Source organism: Saccopteryx leptura, chromosome 13, assembly GCF_036850995.1.
Source record: "Saccopteryx leptura isolate mSacLep1 chromosome 13, mSacLep1_pri_phased_curated, whole genome shotgun sequence".
NCBI classification, from domain to species: Eukaryota; Metazoa; Chordata; class Mammalia; order Chiroptera; family Emballonuridae; genus Saccopteryx; species Saccopteryx leptura.
Window position 1 is genome coordinate 45,377,015 of NC_089515.1, and position 20,265 is coordinate 45,397,279.

General features: G+C 56.0%; 2 protein-coding genes across 4 annotated transcripts in view; one reads left to right on the forward strand and one right to left on the reverse strand.

The window, feature by feature from the left end:
- The first annotated feature begins 1,871 nt into the window (after positions 1-1,871).
- On the forward strand, positions 1,872-10,716 carry HAPLN3 (hyaluronan and proteoglycan link protein 3). Of its 3 annotated transcripts, none has more exons than XM_066354815.1 (6): positions 1,872-2,055; positions 4,948-5,222; positions 5,445-5,604; positions 6,650-7,018; positions 9,292-9,594; positions 10,276-10,716. In XM_066354815.1, exons 3-6 carry the CDS (start codon positions 5,487-5,489, stop codon positions 10,560-10,562), a joined length of 1,077 nt encoding a protein of 358 aa, XP_066210912.1. In that variant the 5' UTR covers positions 1,872-2,055; positions 4,948-5,222; positions 5,445-5,486; the 3' UTR covers positions 10,563-10,716. The 3 variants fall into 3 exon arrangements, with proteins under 3 accessions (XP_066210912.1, XP_066210911.1, XP_066210913.1); XM_066354814.1 differs by having other exon boundaries at positions 4,948-5,208; XM_066354816.1 differs by lacking the exon at positions 1,872-2,055 and adding an exon at positions 4,635-4,703 and having other exon boundaries at positions 4,948-5,208.
- A 1,015-nt stretch (positions 10,717-11,731) lies between these two features.
- ACAN (aggrecan) overlaps positions 11,732-20,265 on the reverse strand; it is a 55,415-nt gene continuing 46,881 nt past the window's right edge. Inside the window, exons 13-18 of the mRNA XM_066355459.1 lie at positions 18,649-18,762; positions 15,534-15,692; positions 15,018-15,100; positions 13,715-13,859; positions 12,857-13,039; positions 11,732-12,474 (exon numbers count right to left, since the gene is read on the reverse strand). Coding sequence (XP_066211556.1) covers positions 12,398-12,474; positions 12,857-13,039; positions 13,715-13,859; positions 15,018-15,100; positions 15,534-15,692; positions 18,649-18,762 — 761 coding nt within the window. The 3' untranslated portion in view covers positions 11,732-12,397. The remainder of the gene's footprint in view (positions 12,475-12,856; positions 13,040-13,714; positions 13,860-15,017; positions 15,101-15,533; positions 15,693-18,648; positions 18,763-20,265) is intronic.

A 20,265-nucleotide genomic window follows, 5' to 3' on the forward strand; every position in this document is an offset into this window, starting at 1 on the left:
CCATTGGAGCAAAGATGGCCCCGGGCGCTGGGGATGGCTCCTTGGCCTTTGCCCCAGGCGCTAGAGTGGCTCTGGTCGCAACAGAGCGACACCCCGGATGGGCAGAGCACCGCCCCCTGGTGGGCGTGCCGGGTGGATCCCAGTCGGGCGCATGCGGGAGTCTGTCTGTCTGACTGCCTCCCCATTTCCAGCTTCGGAAATTACAAAAAACAAACAAACAAAACAAAAACAAAAACAAAAAAAACTGGCCTTCCCCTCTGTCCATCCCTCTCCCTACGCCTGTGGCTGTCAGCACTGGGGCCTGTTGACCTGCCTGTCCCAGGAGTCCAGTGTCCTGGTCCTAGGTTAAATATAGTGGAGCGATTAGGAGCCTCAGGTCTCAAGTTGGAGGACAGCCCGGCTGTGAACCATGGCCTCCCGGGGAATAACGGAGGGGAGGTACACCGCGCCTATGCAAAGCCTGGTCCATCGGAGGAGGCCTCAGGCACGTTGGTCATGGTCACAGAAGCTTGCAAGAGTGTCCTAATTGATACTGTGTTCTGTTTCTTTTCCCCACACACTGAGGTCAGACATCTCTTTACTGCACAGGAACTTTCACTGGCTTCCTTTTGCCCTGCAAGCCTCTAGTCACCGCAGCTCTGCTCTGATTCGCTCCTGTGACTTGTGTCACACACACTGGCATGCACGTGTGCCCTCAAGCTGTCTTGGTATGTTTAGGAAGAGGCTCTGGGCTCGGTGACCCCATGGCCCTCTTTTCCGAGGCTTTTCTGCTGAGGACATTGTCTAGCCCAGGACCCCTGTTTGTCTGACAGGAAAAGAAAACACTGCACAGGCCTCCTGGGAGGTGGCTGTCCGGATGGCTATGCTGACTGATGTCAGGATTTTTTTTTTTTTTTTTTTTTTTCTGAAGCTGGAAACGGGGAGAGACAGTCAGACAGACTCCCGCATGCGCCTGACCGGGATCCACCCGGCACGCCCACCAGGGGCGACGCTCTGCCCACCAGGGGGCGACGCTCTGCCCCTCTGGGGGGTCGCTCTGCCGAGACCAGAGCCACTCTAGCGCCTGGGTCAGAGGCCAAGGAGCCATCCCCAGCGCCCGGGCCATCTTTGCTCCAATGGAGCCTTGGCTGTGGGAGGGGAAGAGAGAGACAGAGAGAAGGGGGGGGGGTGGAGAAGCAAATGGGCGCTTCTCCTATGTGCCCTGGCCGGGAATCGAACCTGGGTCCCCGCATGCCAGGCCGACGCTCTACGGCTAAGCCAACCGGCCAGGGATGATGTCAGGATTTAAGGGAGGGTCCTACCTTGCCCCTGGGGGCTCCTGGGCGTACCTCATGCCATGCCTCCCCTAAACCCAGTGCCACTCGGTCAAGCTCCACCTATTAAGGGGAGCATCTATGCGCTGGACATTGAAACTGGCAATTTCATGATGGCCAAACTCAAGGGGAGAAAAGCAGGCATACAGAACCTTCACTCCTCTCCAGATGGTCAGGGGGTAGCTATAGCCTACTGTAGAGGGCTGGACAGGGGCTCCTCCTGCTTAGTCCCACTGTTTAGGGTAAACCAGAGCGTCCTAAGGGGGACCACCCTCCACAAACGCTTCTCAAACCCTTCTCGAACCCCTACTCACCTCCCCCAAGATGTGACAGCCTCAGCTCCTGAACACTCCCTTCACAGCCCGGCCAGCAGCCCCGCAGAGTGGGGGGTGGTCCCAGGCAAGTCTAGGGTGTGCCCAAGTTCTCAGTACCTCCTCCCTGTGGGCCCGGCCCTTGGAGGGAAAGAGGCGTGTGTTCCTTTAAGGGGCAGGCCCGGCGGGAGCGCGGGGGTTTGCCCGCAGCCGCTTCCTTTCTGGACATTCGAGGTTTCTCAATCAGCCTTGTTTCCGCAGACCCGGGTAGCTCGCGCCCCCGAGCGCTCGGGCCGTCGGGGAGCCGCGGGGGGACGGTGCGTCCCTCCCTGGGGCTTCCGGTCTCCCGCGGTCCTCACGCCTCCCGGGGCAGGGGCCGGGCCGGAGTGGGCTGTGAACACCGACGGGGGGGCGCGCCAGGCGCCAGCGAGGTGAGAGCCGCGCGGGACGCCGGCCGGCTGCGCGGAATCCGCGTGGACGCCCCGCGGAGGCACCGCCAGGACGCATCCCGGGGCCTCCGAGACCGCGGCCCAGGGCCAGCCCCATGGTCCCCTGGGGGCCGCCCGACTCCTTCCCACCGGTCCTGTCCAGGTCGTGCAGCTCCGCTCCGCGCGCCGGGTTTGCCCCTGGCCATCTGTGGGCCGCTCAGTCTGGGGCCACGGGAACCCGGTGTGAGGGCGGGGCTGGGGACACCCCGCAGGCGGGCGGACCTGCAGCCCCTGGGCAAACGCAACGGATACCCGGATACCCGTCGGTTTTAGGCCTCAGTTCACTGGGGTTTCTGCCCTGGGAACAGAGAGACCCGAAGGGGCATGGAGGGCATTTGTTACAGCCCTGGGCGGAAGATGAGTCGCTCAGGGAGGAATTCGGGGCTTGTGAGAGGCCAGGAAGAAAACAGCAGGAGCCTTGGACTCAGCTCTGTCACCAGCCTATGACCCAGTCTGGACAGCGGTGTCCAGCGCTGACCCTCAGGAATGCCTCTGCTCTCTGCCGCAGGGGGATGTGATGGAAAGGCGCCCCGGCTCTTCTCCTAGGCCCTGCACGGCCAGCGGGTTGGGAAGGCTGGTAGGAAGCACCTCCGCTTCCACTTTCCGGGGCCGCAGGTTTCAAAGGCTTTATAAGCCTTGTCTAAACAGGGGGCACCGAAGTCAAATTCCTCCCTGCGGCGGGCTGCTGGAGACGCATAGGGCAATGCTGCCCTCTGCTGGTGTATGGGGAATTGGTCTCTGGTGGGGCTCCCATCTTTTTTCCAAGTTGGGGTTCACCAAATTCTGGTGGGGGGGTCCCTAGTCAAGTACTACTGGGAAAAACAAACGTTGGGCTTCTTAAAATCTTTCCCTGTTTACCAAAGATAAAGCCTTGGCCTCATTTTCCCCAACTGTAATGAGAAGACAGACAATAGCGGCCGCTTTTTCTCTCAGGCAATGAGAGAGAAGAAAGAGCCACCAAGTTAATACAAGACTTCACTTTGGAAACCATTCACAATAGTAGTAACAACCAATCTTTTTGAGTGCTACCTCCCTACCAGGCTGTATTCTCAGTGCTCTGCAGACCTTCCCTCCCTTGATCTTCACAAAACTATTTCCTGGTTGGTGTGGTCATGACTCCCGTTTTACCAATGAGGAAAGTGAGGCTCAGTGACTTCTCTAATGACAATAAGTGGGTGGAGTCAGAATTAAATCCAGGCGGCCATGCAACCTCGTATTTCTGAACCTCAGTTTTCTTGTCTGTACAATGGGAATAATAGTTCTCACACTATGAGGTTCACAGGCAATGAAAGTGCATTGATAAGCAGAAAGCAGCTCTTAAATATGAGAGGTTGTTGTGGGGTTGACTACAAAATGCTCAACAGAGTCTTGCCTCTTGGCTGTGTGGCTTTTGCACAGTTGCTTCATGTCTCTGTGCCTCTGTTCACAGATTAAATGAAGAAAATAAAATTCTCCTTGCTGAACAGGGTGGGTTCTCTTGGGAAGACTGAGGGAGCTGCCTAGGATGCCAAAAGGTTCTATCATCTGTTGTGCCTCGGTGCGTGTTTCTGAACCGTGAATTACCTCATTCACGACTGGTCAGAATGATGGGGAAACAGTGTCGGTATAACATGGAATCACACTGGTACAGTGACCATTTTCCCCAACACCCTGTATAATGGAGTGACTATAGCAGACTTCTCCCGAGTAAAGATTGAGCCTGAGGATAAATGCTGACATGAAGTCCTGGAGAAAGCCCTTTCTTTAGTGTAACAACAGATGTCCCTCACTATCCAAACGCTTCCACCATCCAAAACTTAGGAACCAAATAGATTGGACAATGCAGCGTCTCTTCCTCCCAAATCCTCCAAACTATCAACATCCAGACTCTTGTATCCCGACCCAAGGACGCAATGCATTTGGTGAGGGCAAGATGCCTGCATGGCTGGTTTAGCTGCTTCATAGAACTTAACAACATCAAGTTCTCTGATAAAACTGGCAGTCAGATGCAGAAGTTGTAAAGACATTTTCCCTGTGTTAAAAAAAGAAATTTGCCTGACCTGTGGTGGCGCAGTGGATAAAGCGTCAACCTACAATGCTGAGGTTGACAGTTCGAAACCCTGGGTTTGCCTGGTCAAGGCACATGTGGGAGCTTTTTCCTCCTCCGGTCTTCTCTCTTTCTTTCTCCTCTCTAAAATGAATAAATAAAGTCTTAAAAAAATTTTTTAAATGATTTAAGAAGAAAATGGCTTCACCCTAAGGTTGAATTTTTTTATTTTTATTTATTTATTTATTTTTTTTTACAGAGACAGAGTCAGAGAGAGGGATAGATAGGGACAGACAGACAGGAAGGGAGAGAGATGAGAAGTATTAATTCTTCATTGTGGCACATTAGTTGTTCATTGATTGCTTTCTCATATGTGCCCTGGCTGGGGGCTACAGCAGAGCGAGTGACCCCTTGCTCAAGCCAGCGACCTTGGGCTCAAGCTGATGAACCTTGCTCAAACCAGATGAGCCTGCGCTCAAGCTGGTGACCTCGGAGTCTTGAACCTGGGTCCTCCGCATCCCAGTCCAATGATCTATCCCTGCGCCACTGCCTGATCAGGCCTAAGGTTGGATTTTTAATTTGGGTAAATCTGGTTTCTGTTGGACTCCGATGTCCCCAAGGACCTACACTTGGGAAGAGGAAGCACTTGCCCAGTGGTGAAGGCTGCAAAGGGCTGATTGATGGGCATCAGGTGCCAATGTAAAAAATGGTGCTGTTTTTTAAAATCAGGATTATTCATGATGTTTTTTAGTGTTCTGGTTAAAGTTGCATGAGTTTTTATTTTTTGTTTGTTTTGCTTTTTTTGCAAGAGAGAGACAGGAAGGAAGAGAGATGAGAAGTATCAACTTGTAGTTACAGCACTTTAGTTTATTGAATGCTTCTCATACCTGCCTTGACTGGGGCGCTCCAGCCAAGCCAGTGACCCCTTGCTCAAGCCGTTGACCTCGGGCTCAAGCCAGTGACCTTGGGATTCAAGCTGGAGAGCCTGCACTCAAGCCAGTGACCTTGGGGTTTCAAACCTGGGTCCTCCACGTCCTAGTCCGACGCTCTATCCACTGTGCCACCACCTGGTAAGGCTTCCCGGGTAAGTTTTACGATCTCCATTTCACAAATGAGGAAACCTGCCCAGAATTATACAACTAAGACGCTGGCTCCAAGAACAGTGACTGGCATGCAGAAAATGCTTCACACTTTCGTGTTGAGCGAGTAAAAGAGTGGGTGTTGGAATCCAGGGGTCTCGGCTCCCTGAAGAGGGGCTCCTTTAATTGGCTTGTTTTTCTCTTCTGTCCCATTTGCTGGGACTCAGCCTTTCCCAGGACACACTGGTGCCGCCGTCACGCACAATACCATGGGCCTGCTGCTTCTGGTCCTGCTGCTCCCGGTGCCCTGCGTCTCTGGCCTGCCCTTCTACAATGGCTTCTACTACTCCAGCAGTCCGCACGGCTGGAACCTGGGCCATGGCGAAGGTGGGTGGCCTCCTGGGTCCGGCTCTTTGCTCCGAAGAGTGAACAAGACCTCTGTTGGCTCCTGCTGTGAGGTGCAGCTTCCAGGCTGGGACGAGGACGAAGCAGGGAGCCGGCTGCCCTTTGCCATCTGGGCCCTTGCAGCAGACCAGCCTCGTTTCTTCTCTTTTCTTTTTTCTACTTTTCCAAATGAGAGGAGGGGAAATAGAGAGACTCCCACATGCGCCCTGACTGGGCCCCCCGTGGTGTCCGTTGTCTGGGGCTGATGCTCTGCCCTTCTGAGGCCATGCTCGCAACTGAGCTATTTTTAGCACCTGAGGCAGAGGCTCCACAGAGCCATCCTCAGCACCCAGGGCTGATGTGATTGAACCAGTTGAGACATGGATGCAGGAGAGGAAGAGAGATAAAGAGAGAAGGAGGAGGGGTAGAGGAGCAGATGGTTGCTTCTACTGTGTGCCCTGACTGGGAATCGAACCCGGGACATCCACATGCCGGGCTGACACTCTACCACTGAGCCACTGGCCAGGGCCCCAGCCTCATATCTAAGGCAAGCAAAAGGGATGTTTCATTGACTTTGTCCTTGCTAGCCCCTCATACATGGTGCCTAATGCACTTACACCACTCTTTCTCAAGGTCCTTAATTTAATCATATCAGCAAAGTTCATTTTGCCATATAAGGCAACATTCAGGGATTAGGATGTGCATTTAACCTACATATTCCTTTTCTCTAGAATTTATTTGGTTGTCCAAGCTCTACTTTAGTGAGATTCAAGGAAATTTCTGAATCATCACAAACTTAGTGTCTTAAGACCACAGGCATTTACTTCGCTCATGATTCCATGTGTCAGCAGTTTGGGCTGCAGTTCTTATGTGCCTGCAATGTTACAGCACAGAGTGTATGGGTACGGGGGAGGGGTGCAGCACTGTGGCCATTCTTGCCATCCGTCACGCCCAAGTATGGCGGGAGCTGGGACAAGGGTGCGGTTGCTCCTGCAGGGGTACGGATGAGCTGTAGCGGGTCCCTGATCTGCACCCGCTTCTCTCCCAGGCCTCTTTAGTGGAATGAAGCTGGTGGTGGAGACGCCGGAGGACACCCTGTTTTCGCACCGCGGGGCCAATGTGACCCTGCCCTGCTGGTACCGTTATGAGCCGGCTCTGGTCTCCCCAAGGCCTGTGCGCATCAAATGGTGGAAGCTGTCAGAGAACGGGGCCCCGGAGCAGGACGTGCTGGTGGCCATCGGGCTGAGGCACCGCTCGTTCGGAGACTACCGAGGCCGCGTGCGCCTACAGCAGGCTGGGGAGCGGGAAGTGTCACTGGAGATCCGGGACCTGCGGCTGGAGGACCACGGGCGCTACCGCTGTGAGGTCATCGACGGGCTGGAGGACGAGAGTGGCCTGGTGGAGCTGGAGCTGCGGGGTGAGACCCCCGAGTGGGGCTGCGTGATTCTGGGACCTGTGGGCTGAGGGAAGGGGCCCGAGAAAGCAGCCAGACCTTTGTGCTTTAGGCAGAGAAACATTTGATCCTCAAAACAACCCCATGAGAGGAAGCTACTATTATCACCCCCATTTTACAGGTGAGGAAACTGAGGCACAGAGAGGTCAGGCAACTTACCTGAGATCACCTAGCTCACAAATGGCACAGCAGGGGTTTGACCCCTAGGTATTCAGGCTCCTGAATCTACGATCCTCACCTCCCTCTCGCTCACACCCCATTCCAAGAGGGACAAGTAGAGCTGATCACACAGCTAATAATTAGAGACAGAGCAGGGTTAACAGGCAGTGTGAACGAATGAGGCAGCCCGGTGTGAGATGATAGGGAGGGGTGGGGCCTGGGGTGCACCAATGAGCCCTCCTTTTGGATGGTGCCATGCCTTATTTCTCAAAGCTCTAGCACAGGGATCCCCAAACTTTTTACACAGGGGCCAGTTCACTGTCCCTCAGACCGTTGGAGGGCCGGACTATAAGAAAAAACTATGAACAAATCCCTATGCACACTGCACATATCTTATTTTAAAGTAAAAAAAACAAAACAGGAACAAATACAACATTTAAAATGAAGAACAAGTAAATTTAAATAAACAAACTGACCAGTATTTCAATGGAAACTATGGGCCTGCTTTTGGCTAATGAGATGGTCAATGTGCTCCTCTCACTGACCACCAATGAAAGAGGTACCCCTTCCAGGAGTGTAGCGGGGGCCGGATAAATGGCCTCAGGGGGCCGCATGTGGCCCGCGGGCCGTAGTTTGGGGACCCCTGCTCTAGCGGCTAGAAGTTCGAAATCAGGACGCTAGCAGTCAGGTGAGGGCCCTCTGCCGCTTGCAGACTTCTGGCTGTATGTTCATGTGGCTTTGATAAGAACATGAACCCCATCACAAGGGCTCCCCTTCATGACCTAAGTATCTACAAAAGGCCCCACCTCCTAATAATATCACCTTGGGGGGTAGGATTTAATAATTTTTTTTTTTTTTTTCATTTTTCTGAAGCTGGAAACAGGGAGAGACAGTCAGACAGACTCCTGCATGCGCCCGACCGGGATCCACCCAGCACGCCCACCAGGGGCGACGCTCTGCCCACCAGGGGCGACGCTCTGCCCACCAGGGGGTGATGCTCTGCCCATCCTGGGCGTCGCCATGTTGCGACCAGCGCCACTCTAGCGCCTGAGGCAGAGGCCACAGAGCCATCCCCAGCGCCCGGGCCATCCTTGCTCCAATGGAGCCTTGGCTGCGGGAGGGGAAGAGAGAGACAGAGAGGAAAGCGCGGCGGAGGGGTGGAGAAGCAAATGGGCGCCTCTCCTGTGTGCCCTGGCCGGGAATCGAACCCGGGTCCTCCGCACGCTAGGCCGATGCTCTACCGCTGAGCCAACCGGCCAGGGCCGATTTAATAATTTTTTAAAATTGATTTTTACAGAGTGAGGAAGGAGGGAGAGAGAGATATATCATAGCAATTTGTTGTTTCCACTTATTTATGCATTCATTGGTTGACTCTTGCATGTGCCCTGACTGGGAGTTGAACCTGCAACCTTGGTGTGTTGGGATGGTGCTCTAACCAACTGAGCTACCCGGCCAGGGTGAGGGGGTTAGGATTTAAACATAGGAATTTGGCCTGACCTGTGGTGGCGCAGTGGATGTAGCGTTGACCTGGAAATGCTAAGGTCGCCGATTCGAAACCCTGGGCTTGCCTGGTCAAGGCACATGTGGGAGTTGATGCTTCCAGCTCCTCCCCTCTATTTCTCTCTCCTCTCTCTGTCTCTCTCTCTCCCTCTCTCTCCTCTCTAAAAAAAAAAATGAATAAATAAAAATAAATAAACATAGGAATTTGGGGAACACATTGAGACCATAGTGCTGGGGTTCTTGCAGAAACCCCGTGAACGAGGTATTATTCACGTTCTCTAGCTGTGGATATTAGCAGGCTGAGGAGTTCATTATCTTAACAAACTGACGGATGTTTGCTGAGTGCTGCTATCTGCAGCCTCGTCCTAGAGGGAGTGTAATGTAATCTCTGCCTTGGACAACGGACAGGAGACGACAGTTTTGCTGAGGTTCTCTGGGGGGCTGTGTGTGTGTGTGTGTGTGTGTGTGTGTGTTGGGGGAGCACCTGTCCCTGTGGAGGTGGGGGCAGGGGTCTGGGGTCTCTAGCCAGGCCCCAGGCCCCTGCCCATCCCTCCAAGCCCCCTTTCTTCCCTCCCCAGGTGTGGTATTTCCCTACCAGCCCCCGCAGGGGCGCTACCAGCTCAACTTCCACGAGGCCCAGCAGGCCTGTGAGGACCAGGATGCTGTGGTGGCCTCCTTCGAGCAGCTGTTCCGGGCCTGGGAGGAGGGCCTGAGCTGGTGCAATGCTGGCTGGCTGCAGGACACCACCGTGCAGTACCCCATCACGCTGGCCCGGCGGCCCTGCGGCGGCCTGGGCCTGGCGCCCGGCGTGCGCAGCTACGGCCTGCGCCACCGCCGCCTGCACCGCTACGACGTGTTCTGCTTCGCCCCTGCCCTTAAGGGTGAGTGGGGTGGCCGAGCACAGCCTGCGGTGGGCGGGGAGCCCCTGGGGAGCTTCGCGGCCCCTCCGCCCGCCCTGGGCACCTCTACCTGGACGTTGAAGCCAGGCAGTGGCTGAGTTTGAGGACTTGGATGCTGCAGTTCCCACTGTTTGTCCATTTGCTCATTCATCAAATATTGCCTGGGTGCCTACAGTGGGCTGAGGCCTGGGCTAGGCTCTGGGCATCACAGGCAAATAAAGCTCTGCTGTCCCCCAACGCGGCCCGTGTCATGGGAAGATAGACAAGTGGAAGCAGACACTGATTCAGTGCCATTCGCCAAGCATCTAGAAAAGGGCCTGGCACAGCGTAGGTGCTCAGTAAGTGACTGAGCCAGTGAGACTCTGACCGGTCCAGCCTAGGTGAGGTGCCACCCAGGGTGCAATTAGGGGATGACTGGGAGCGTACAGATATGACGGCCCCATGGCGGATGGGATGAAGCTCTCAGAGAGAATGAGGACTGGGAAGGTGTCCCCCAAAATGTTGAAGTGGATGCCCACAGCACGGAGGCTCCCTAGCTCAGACTGTTGACAGATCTTTGCGGTCTGGCTGATGACACCCGGACGGGCGGGCCTTGCTGCAGGCCTGGCGTCTTCCCCGGCTGTGCCCTCTGCTGCTGGGCACTCACACTCCACTCCCCCACAGGACAGGTGTACTACCTGGAGCATCCTGAGAAGCTGACGCTCTCGGAGGCAAAGGAGGCGTGCCAGGAAGACGGCGCCCAGATCGCCAAGGTGGGCCAGCTCTTTGCCGCCTGGAAGTTCCGGGGCCTGGACCGCTGTGATGCTGGCTGGCTGGCAGATGGCAGCGTCCGCTACCCCGTGGTCCACCCGCGTGCCAACTGTGGGCCCCTGGAACCTGGCGTTCGAAGCTTTGGCTTCCCAGACCCTCAGAGTCACAAGTATGGTGTCTACTGCTACCGTCCTCGCTAGACCCTGGGCACCAGCTCTGTGCCTGCCCTCCCCCCATGGACTGTATTTATTGAGTGGTTCATTTTCCCTCTTGTTTGGGTCAATGTTCCTAGTGTTTTTAGACCTCTCAACTTAAATTTTTTAAAAAAATAATTACTATTTTTTATAAATCCAACAGATCCCAAGTCCTGCCTTTGCTTGGGTTGACACCCCCATGTTCCTTGATCCAACCCCTCTCCTCCGGGACACTTATGGTTCCTGGGCTCACAGGACTCTGTGCTGTCACTGAGCTCGGTCCTTCTCCCTGTCCCAGGGAGGCCGCTGCCCAGAGTGGGCAGTGACACAGGGATCAGGGCACGGTGGCTGCCGCCCTTCCTCCGCCTCACTCTGTGGGCTAGGACGTCCCCCGACTCCGAGCTGGGCTTGGGCCCTCTGAGGATGTAGGTCTGGAGCTGGGCCCCGGCTGCCCTGTGAGATCCCCGGGCAGGGAGGAAGGCCTCTCCTGCCCTCCCCTCTCTCAGTTCCAAGTCTGTGTTTTGTTCTCATTTTCCCCAATTTGGTGCATGTGCTTTTTTTTTTTTTTTGGACAAGAAATGGTGCTGCAACTCCTCCTCCACCCCAACCCTCCTCTGTCCTGCTCTGCGTCGCATTCAGCCGACCGGCTCCATGGGAGCAGAGTGTGATATCAAAGGACCAACTCTGCAGTGACCCATCCACTGTCTCTCTCTCTCTCTCTCTCTCTCTCTCTCTCTCTCACACACACACACACACACACAGCCTCCCCATCACACCCACCTGAGCCCTTGTAAGATTTAAACCTAGCAGGCTCTCTGATCAGATAGGATTTACACCAGTTGGGGGTTATTTGATGAAAACATGTCCCCGCACCCACCATTCCTAAGCGCCTCTTCGGTAGACCCTAGACCCCGGTTGCATTCTCCTTAAATTAAAAAAAAAAAAGAAAGAAAAAAAAGAAAAGGGAAAAGAAATAGATCTCTTCCAATGTCTTTATTATTATAATTATCATAATCTTCAATTTTCAAAAATATAAATAGGTGCACGGAACCCTGGTGCCTGCACGGTCCCGGGGGCGAGGGTGAGGGTGGGGGAGGGGAGGGAGGGGGTGGGGAGGCACTCCCCCTGGGAAGGAAGTGCCCCTCACCCAGCCCTGCCGAGAGAGATGACACCTGCTAGGGTGGCAGACAGGATGAGAGGACGCTGGGAGAGGGACCCTCGGAGGGGACCTGACCCCCATGCAGCGGAAGACGCGATGGCGCTCAGCTGCCCGCTCACCCCGGGCCGCAGGAGCCCACTGTCCTTTCCCCACGCCGCGGCGCGGCCCTCATCCTGTACATTCAGCTGTGGCTCCCAGTTCTCCATGCCCTGGGCCTCTGCCCCTTCCAGCGTCTTCTGGCCCCTCCTCCCCCTCCCTCCTCCCTAGCTCTCCCTGGAGGTCAAAGAACCAACGATTGCACTGCTCTTGGATAAAGTCAGCAAACAAAAAATAATCTTCTTTATTTAACTTAACCCCTCCCTGCTCCCCCTGTCCCTGCACTGGTCCCTGGAAAAGGCACAACGGGAGAATGAAGAAATGTCTCTAAACTCAGTCCGTGGGTTACAATACTTTTGCTTCGCTTTGGCATTTGGGGGGAAGGTCAGATGCAGTTTTGGCAATTTGGGGGGAGGTGCGTGGGTCGGTGGGTGCATACACAATGTGGGAGTTAAATTTTTTTTCTTCTTTAATGGAATTCCTTATATGACAGAAAGCGACAAGAAGAGGAGGACACCATCCGGGTGGGACGTCAGCCTGGCAAGGCTTCTGGGCTCAGCATCCTGGGTGCGTCCCGGAGCTCCTCTCAGTGGGCTGTGCTGGGGCGGCTCCTCCGTGGGGTCCGGGAGCTCCGCTTCTGTAACCTGCGCTTGTAGGTGGCGGCTGGGGGGAGGGAGAGGGGGCAAGCTGGGTGAACCCCGGGAAGAAAGCGGGCCAGCCCAGCCTCTCTCTGTTGCCCTTTCTCCACCGGCTCCCCTCCCTGCAGAAGCCCCAGCTAGTGAAGGCAGCCCGAGTGTTTTTCCGCCTCCTGGTTTTGCTTTCTCCTGAACCAACTTGGGCTAAGGGGCTTTGGGCTGGTGTTGAAAAGGAAAGTGGGCTGCCTGCTTTCTCCGTCCTCTCTGGAGGAAGGGGGCAGTGATAGGTGACCTTGTCCATAGGTGCTGACGGTGTGAGTTCAGGACCCCTGAGACAGGGCCAGCACTTTCGGACATGTGCGTGGGCTGTAACGCTGTGCCCGGTGAGGGGTGGGAGGCACGATGCTCACGGTCTGTGCAGGTGATCCGAGGCTCCTCCCACTGCCCGCTGGGCTGGCACCGGATGGTGGGCACGTGCCGCTGGACGAAGCCCTCAGTGCACTGGTACCGCACCAGGGAATTGATCTCATACCGGTCCTTCTTCTGGCCGAACGTTCTGGCGTGTTCCACCACGGGGGGCTCTCCGCAGGCCACTGAGGGGCAAACACCCTTCAGAGAGGGGCTTTGGGGGGGGGGTCTCTTGTGATGACCCATGTCCATGATGAGCCAGTGTGGTCCCCTCTGGCTGTGATGAGACAGCCTGGGGCCCGAGGCACCATGACGGGGGCGTGGAGCCCGGACACCCTGCTGTGAGCCCCTGGCTGCTGACCAAGGGGCGTGTGCACGCACGCACGCAAGCACGCACGCGGCGCTCAGAATCTGGAAACCATCTGGGTTCCTCCAGGACTTAAAGCCACAGGAAGCGAATAAAAGGAGGGTCTTCAGGGGATGAGGAAAAGAGAAAGGGAGGGAAGAAGGGAGAGGAAGGGGGCGAGAGCCAGGCAGGCCGTCTGTGACTCATTTATGAAAACCTCCTGGTGCAGAGGAAAGGGGGACCTAAATGGTCCCCAGGAGTAGACGCGCCCTTGCCCTTGGCCCTGGGATGCTGATTCTGGGAGAGGCCCGCCCCAGGCCAGCTCCAGCCTGCATGGTGGCAGTGAGGTGACATCAGCAGCCAGAGACAAGGTGACTCGCCCTTGCCTTGTCACACAGCAGAAACCTAAAGTCTTGATTCCTCCCACCTGCACCCCTCCCGGCCCAGTTACCTGTGCCCTTTTTACACATGAAGGGCAGGTGGTAATTGCAGGGACCCCTCCCGGCCCAGTTACCTGTGCCCTTTTTACACGTGAAGGGCAGGTGGTAATTGCAGGGCACGTCATTCCACTCTCCCTTCTCATGCCAGATCATCACCACACAGTCCTCTCCGCTGGCGAAGAAGTTGTCGGGCTGGTTGGGGCGCCAGTTCTCATATTGCTGTGGGTAGGAGTGGGCAAGGGGTGAGGAGGGGTCAGGAGCCAGGTGACTTGGCCTGGCCCCCACTTTCTCCCCCTGTCAAGCCCCACCCTTGTCTCCTTTCTCTTCTGGCAGCAGTGTAAAGGCTGCTGGGAATCTGGTCAGGATTGTCCTGGGCACCATGGGACCCATGGGTCCTCCAAAGAGGGCTGCCTAGCTGTGGTCCTTCTCAGCGGCTCCGACCCACAGGTGTCACAGTCCCTGTTAAGGAGCTGATGTCATCCTCCTGTTCCATACAGGCCAGCAGGGGAAGTGCACGCAGGCAGCCTTGCTTGGGTAGGACTGGAGTGGCAGAAGCATGGCTCCCCTGCCTACTCTGCCTCCGCAGGCTGTCCCAGGCTCCGGGACAGACAAGAGTCCCCTTTCTTTTTATTTTTATTTTTTCTTTTAAGTGAGAGGAGGGGACAATGAGAGACTCCCACATGCACCCCAACCAGGATCCACCTGGCAACCCCCGTCTGGGGCTGATGCTCAAATCAACTGAGCTGTGTTTAGTGCCTGAGGCTCATGTGCTTGGACCAGCCAAGCTATCCTCAGCACCAGGGGCTGACACTCGAACCAGTCGAGGCACTGGCTGTGGGAGGGGAAAGGGAGAGAAGGAGGAGATGGTTGCTTCTCCTGTGTGCCCTGACCAGGAATCAAACCCAGGACATCTAGAGGCTGGGCTGACACTCTATCTATTGAGCCACCAGCTAGGGCCAAGAGTCCCCCTTTCCTCTAGTGTAACTGATTCCCTCCCCCAAGGGAAGCTTCCTAGAGTTCCTTCACTGACAGGCAGCATGCTGCCGTCTGTCTGTGTCCTTGAGTAGACTCGAGTCTTCCGTGGGCAAAGAACCCCTCTAAAGCATCCACATGTCTCTCCTGGTGGCTTGCCTTTATTCATTCATTCATTGCCTTCCTCATTCCCCTCCTTCCTTCACAGTATCATTCACTCAACTTGTCCAGCCCTGGGCTGGTGTCCAAAGGCAGAAATAAATGAGACACCATCCTTTCCCTGAGTGTCCGGTCCAGCAGCTGCTCAGGGAGTATGTGTAAGTGTTTTGAATGCATCTCTCTCTGAGGGGTCTTTATTTTCTTTCCAAGGGTTGCCAACCCTGCCTGACCCCTGGCAGAACTCACCAAGGGGTGTCCATCTGACCAGCGGAAGTCCCCTTCAATGGTCCTGTCATTCAGGCCGATCCACTGGTAGTTTTGAGCATTGTCTGGAGAGAGGACATGGTGTTGGGTATGGCCCTGAGCCCCCTGCAGATGTCTGAGGCTTGAGCTCACAGGGGCAGAGGGGAGTGAGAGAGGCAGGATGCAGGTGGGCTCTGAGGAGTGTGCTGCCTGCTTCCGAGGTACTGACAAGGGTCTCAGCACAAGCACACCTGGAGTGCCTCTGGACCACCTCCCCAAGCTGACATGGGCTAGAGACAGCCACAGGGTTATTCCGGGGCTGACTCTCATGGACAGTGGGCTGTGTCAGGCACGGTGGGAGCCACTGGTCACGCAGACTTCGCTCGTCTGCCCTTCCCTCCCTCCCTCCCTTCCCCCCATGCTTAAAGCCTCCCTGGGTCCAAGTCTGCAGGCATCTGGCCAGTGAGGCCCTTTTCCAGCGTGGCCACTCTCAGGCCCCGGAGACCCGGCTACACTCACTATTGACAAACTCCTGCTCCTCGGGGGTGACGATGCTGCTCAGGTGTGACTGCTGCTCCCGACACCGGCTCTCAGCGTCCACCCAGCTCTCGCGGTCGGGGAAGTGGCGGTAGCAGTGGCCCTGGAACTTGGTCCAACCCTCCTCACACAGCTCCTGGTCTGCAACACAGGTCAGGGGCTTGGAGGGCGGGGCTGAGGCGGACTGCAGACAGACGGCTGCTGCCCGTTGCAGGGCACAGACCCCTGCATTCACCCAACCTGCAGCGCCACACCCTCACAGCATGGGCGGGGCCCAGATGCATGGAGGCTTGAGCTGGAAGCCAGGGAGGCCTGGCTCTGGTCCCAGGAGCCTCGGACACATTCCCAGCCTCTGGGAAATGCCAGGGACCCTTTCTTTCCCTGATGTTGCCCCCCCCCCCCCCCCACTCCCCACCACCAAAGCTTTTACTATTGGTGTCTGCTCTGCAGGGCTGGCTTAGCCCAGCTGGCCAAGTAATAAGACATGGGAAGGTGGGCGATGTGGAGCTTTAAGGCAAAACATGGTTCAGAGGCTCTGAGGGTCTCTAGGGAGATGGGGAATTGAGGGGAGGTTTGTGGAGGCAGCGGCAGCAGCAGCAGCAGCAGCAGGCAGAGCTGGGGACACAAAACAGAACCTGGGGTGGGGACAGAGGAGCAGAAATCAGCCTGCTCGGGGTCCCAAGAGGACGCAGAGCTCTGAGTCCGTCCACCAGAACTGGCTCTCACTGAGCAGCCAGCCCGGGGGACCTGGCTTTTCACTTCATCTCTGGGTGGCAGATGAGGAGAGGGGAAGAACCCCCCTCCTCACAAGGCTGCCTGGGTAATGGGTCCTGCGCAGGAGCAGCCTGGGGACAGATGGAGGCAGGGGTGTGCTGCAGCTGGCCTCTTCAGGCTGGAGAGAGCCATGATGTGCGTGTCTGTCCAGCTCTGCCTTCAGTGACATCACAGTGGTGGCTTTAAATTGGCCCCGATGGGAGTACGATGCCCCAGAAACCAGCAGATGCCACATCGGGGCTCCCCCCTTCTCCTCAAGAGCCCGTTGTTAAACATTTGCCAGCACAGCAGGGGACAGAGGGCATTCCTAGACCCTATCTTCACTCTGCCCGTGGGCCTCCCGCGGGAAGGGTGCCGCTGGGGCCCCGGGGCTGAGCGTAGGGCCGCGAGTCCCTCAGGCTGTACGGCAGCCTCCCCGGACAGTCTGCTGCGCCAGGAAGAGAGGACCAGTTCCCAGGCGAAGGAGGCTGAGGCTGAAGGCGTGCGGGCTCAGCAGGTTTGGAAGAGACACACTGGGAAAGAGCGGAGAGAGAGCAGGCGGCCAGCACCCCGAGAAGAGAGGCAGAGCAGCAGGAGGGCTGAGGAGGGTGCCGCTGCCCCCCTGCAGCCACGCTGCCCAGGGCACAGGTCTCGGAAGGAGGCGGAGAAGCCTCTGAGGCGGTGCAGCGCCCACACCGTCTCCCAGCTGGCTGCTGGGTCTGTCCTTGGGTCCCCTCCGTGTCCGAGGGCAGAGCTGGGCAGGCAAAGCGGGAGGGCACGGCTGCCCTGGGAGGGGCAGGGCTGTGCGGGAAGGAAGGAGGCTCTGGGAGAACCAGCAGCTGCATTCCAGGAAGGCTGTGGGAGGAGGAGGACCCCGTGTGGTGGCAGGGGCTCAGGATTGGAGAGAGAGAAGAGACACAGCCCTGCTTAGCTGGGCGGCTCTGGGACCGTCTCCGCTCCATCCAATGCAGTGCCCTGTGAGGTCCCCGCCTCCACTCCTGGGAGGTGGACGCCTCCTCTCCCAGCCTGCACCTGAGAGCTGTTGTCTGCATGGTCCTTCCAGACCCTTCTCCCCAATGACAGACACACTGGCATCCTGGGGGGAAACTCCTTAGCACTCTCTTCTCCCACCCCAGCCGAGAGACCCCACGCAGCAATTTCTTGGGGTTTGGGGGTAAAAGTGTTGGATGACAGCCTGCGGGGAGGGAGGAGGAGGAGGACTTGGGCCCTGTTTTGCGGACGCCTAAAGTCCCTCCACCAGTCTGTGACCTTGGCAATGCCTCCAAGCAACATGCAATCCAAAACTGCCTTCCCACATTGCTTAGGACCACAGGGAGACTTCCCATGAGTTTCAGCTGCTCGCTGGAAGTTTCTGGGATGTCCAACTTGATAGTTAATGAAAAATGGCTTTAAGTTTTAAGTGGCCCGCACAATTCCAGTTCTGTGTGGGCCTTTGCTACTAGAAACCGTCTCATCCCCCACCCCCATCCTGAGTTGGCATGGCCCTGAGTTCCAGGACCACAGGGCTCCCAGTGAGGGAGCTGGGGGCTCAGCCACCCATTGGCAGAGCCTGGCCCAGGTGCAGAAGCAGAGGGGTCGGTGACGCCTAAGAGATGAACAAAATTCAGCCCCTGCCCCTTGCAACAAGGCTCTGTTCTCTCTGATCAGCCCTTTGCTTTGCAGGGGGAGGGAGAAAGGAAGTGTGCGCCAGAGTGATATTGATGTGGCAGCTGTCATGGCGGTGATGAGGACAAGGTGACGTGCAGCAGTCCCTGCTCATGCATGAGTGGAGCATGCTGGTGACATGGGAGTTCTCAGGCAGACAAACCATAGCTCTGGCCAGGGAAGAAGAGGAAGGCAGCTAGGCCGGCATGGCACAGTGGTTCCCAAAGCAATGGAGGAGTCCCCAAAGTCCCATGGGCAATGAGGCAGCAGACGTACGCCCATGACCATGCGAGGAGAGGAGGATCGTGGCTGTCATCCAGAATGAGAACGATTACTCCCGCCCACAGCCCCCTTCAAGACTAACACAGGAATCAGCTCTGTCCTCTTAGTCTGATGCATGCACCGGCCTCAACGGTGGCATCAGCAGGTCTGGAAGCCCTGGAGAAGGTTAGCGTTCAGTCCCCCAGAGCCCCACGTGGCCTGCATGTCTCTCCCGTCGTCAGATCAGCCAATGCCCCAGAGGTGGGTTTTCACGGGGAACCAACAGAAGGAGCAGGGGGTGAGTGGGGCAGACTTCTCACTGTGGCTCCTGAACTGGCTGTCGTTAGAAGGGAAGGGTGAGGGGGTGTGGGGGGGGTGCAGCAGTTAGTAACATTAGCTGAAGCCGAGACGGCCGTACCGATCTCACACAGGTCCCCTCGGTAGCTGGGAAGGCATAAGCATGTGAAAGAGTCGATGGCGTCCACGCAGGTGGCTCCATTCAGACAAGGGCTTGAGAGGCACTCATCAATGTCTGCAAGAAACCAAGGGGCCACCATTAGGACGCCCGCTGGCAACTCCAGCTTTGCAAGCACTGTAGCCTCGTTATGGGTGGGTGGCCAGCCCTGCGGCTCTCCGGAGCCCTGGTACGGGTGGCTGGCTTTCCTAAGAACTGTTGCTGCTGCTGCTGCTGCTGCCGCCACTGCCGCTATCTTGGAGTGCTGAGCCAAAGGTCCAACAAGGGTTCTCTTGGTCATGTGTGGTTCTTGATTGGCAAGCTTGAGCATTGAAGCCTGGTTTCCCAGTGGGCGAAGAGATTTGGTGCTTCTGAAGCCCAATGTCTATTGGGGACAGCGAACACAGAGTTCCTTCAAGATGCCTTTTCTTGTGACTATTTCAAGACACAATAGGGTCTGAACTGGCTCAACATGGCAGTGAGCAAGGGTACTGGAAGTCAAGTTCTAAAAGGTTGGTTAGAGTTCTTTCTTTTCCTCACAGTTGTGAACTAAGGGAAGAGGACAAGACCATATGGTTCTATAACTCATAAAAATTTTGGGGTTGCAGACACCATTCTTGTAAGATTCTAGGGTACCTTGTAAAGATGAAGCCAGTATTATTCTCTTGGGGAGAGGGGGTAACAGAAACCCAGCCCAACATTTCTCCATGCAATCTCCTTTGAGTTTGTGGACCCAGAACACAGACAACTTCAGTGAGTCAAAACTTCTAGAGGGTCTCCATCCTGGCTGGTGGGGAGACTAGCGTTTGAAGCGGTGAGGTAGATAGTAAGTGGCTGCCTGCCAACACCAGCCTGGGGCACAGGTGGGTCCCATCAGCCTCTTCTTCCCAGGCACTTTCTTCCCTTCCACTCTTTTGGCTCAACATGTTGTTTCTGATCCAATTTCTTTGCAGGACTGAATGGGTAAGTCATTGGCCGTTGCCTCCAATTTTCCTCCATTGGCCCAAGTGAGACCCAAATCTCCTAATCTGGTCTTTTTGCATCTTACTGAGAAGCAGAGAACTTCGTGTTCGTACTCCAAAGGCTCCTGCAAGTTTCTTTTTCTTTTTCTTTTTTTTTTTTGAGCTACTTTCCTGAGAACATAGAACAAGGTACTGTGAAGCAATTTTTCCCAGGAGATCAATCAAATCTGCAATGAATGGGTTACACTGGCTCATGGAGCATTCTGATATGTGACTCAGCCTTGGTACGTGCATCTGTGTTTATACAACTTTCGGGACCCCGTGCGTCCAGGGGTGGTCTCTATGTGAGCACGGACTGTGTTCCAGGACATAGCTCTCGCCTCTCACAAGAGAGCAGACGATACCTTAAAGTCAGTCCTCTGATTAGAAGGCAGAGTGCTTTTCTCTGAGTCCTTTTCACCGCTGCTGAGTAGACATTTTCCAGACCAGAGCTGGGTTTGTGCAATGGGTAGCCGGCAAGTCTCAAGTCCTCCGGCCTCTTTCTCTTTCTCTCTCTTTCCACGAAGCTCTTAGCTTCATCTCAGGGAGTGCACACCACGGACGAGAAACCAACAGTTCC

Coding starts and splice junctions, on each gene's coding strand:
- HAPLN3 (XM_066354815.1), top strand. CDS start 5,487: ATGGGCCTGCTGCTTCTGGTCCTGCTGCTCCCGGTGCCCTGCGTCTCT. Junction 7,019..9,291: donor GGTGGAGCTGGAGCTGCGGG/GTGAGACCCCCG, acceptor TTCCCTCCCCAG/GTGTGGTATTTCCCTACCAG. Junction 9,595..10,275: donor CTTCGCCCCTGCCCTTAAGG/GTGAGTGGGGTG, acceptor ACTCCCCCACAG/GACAGGTGTACTACCTGGAG.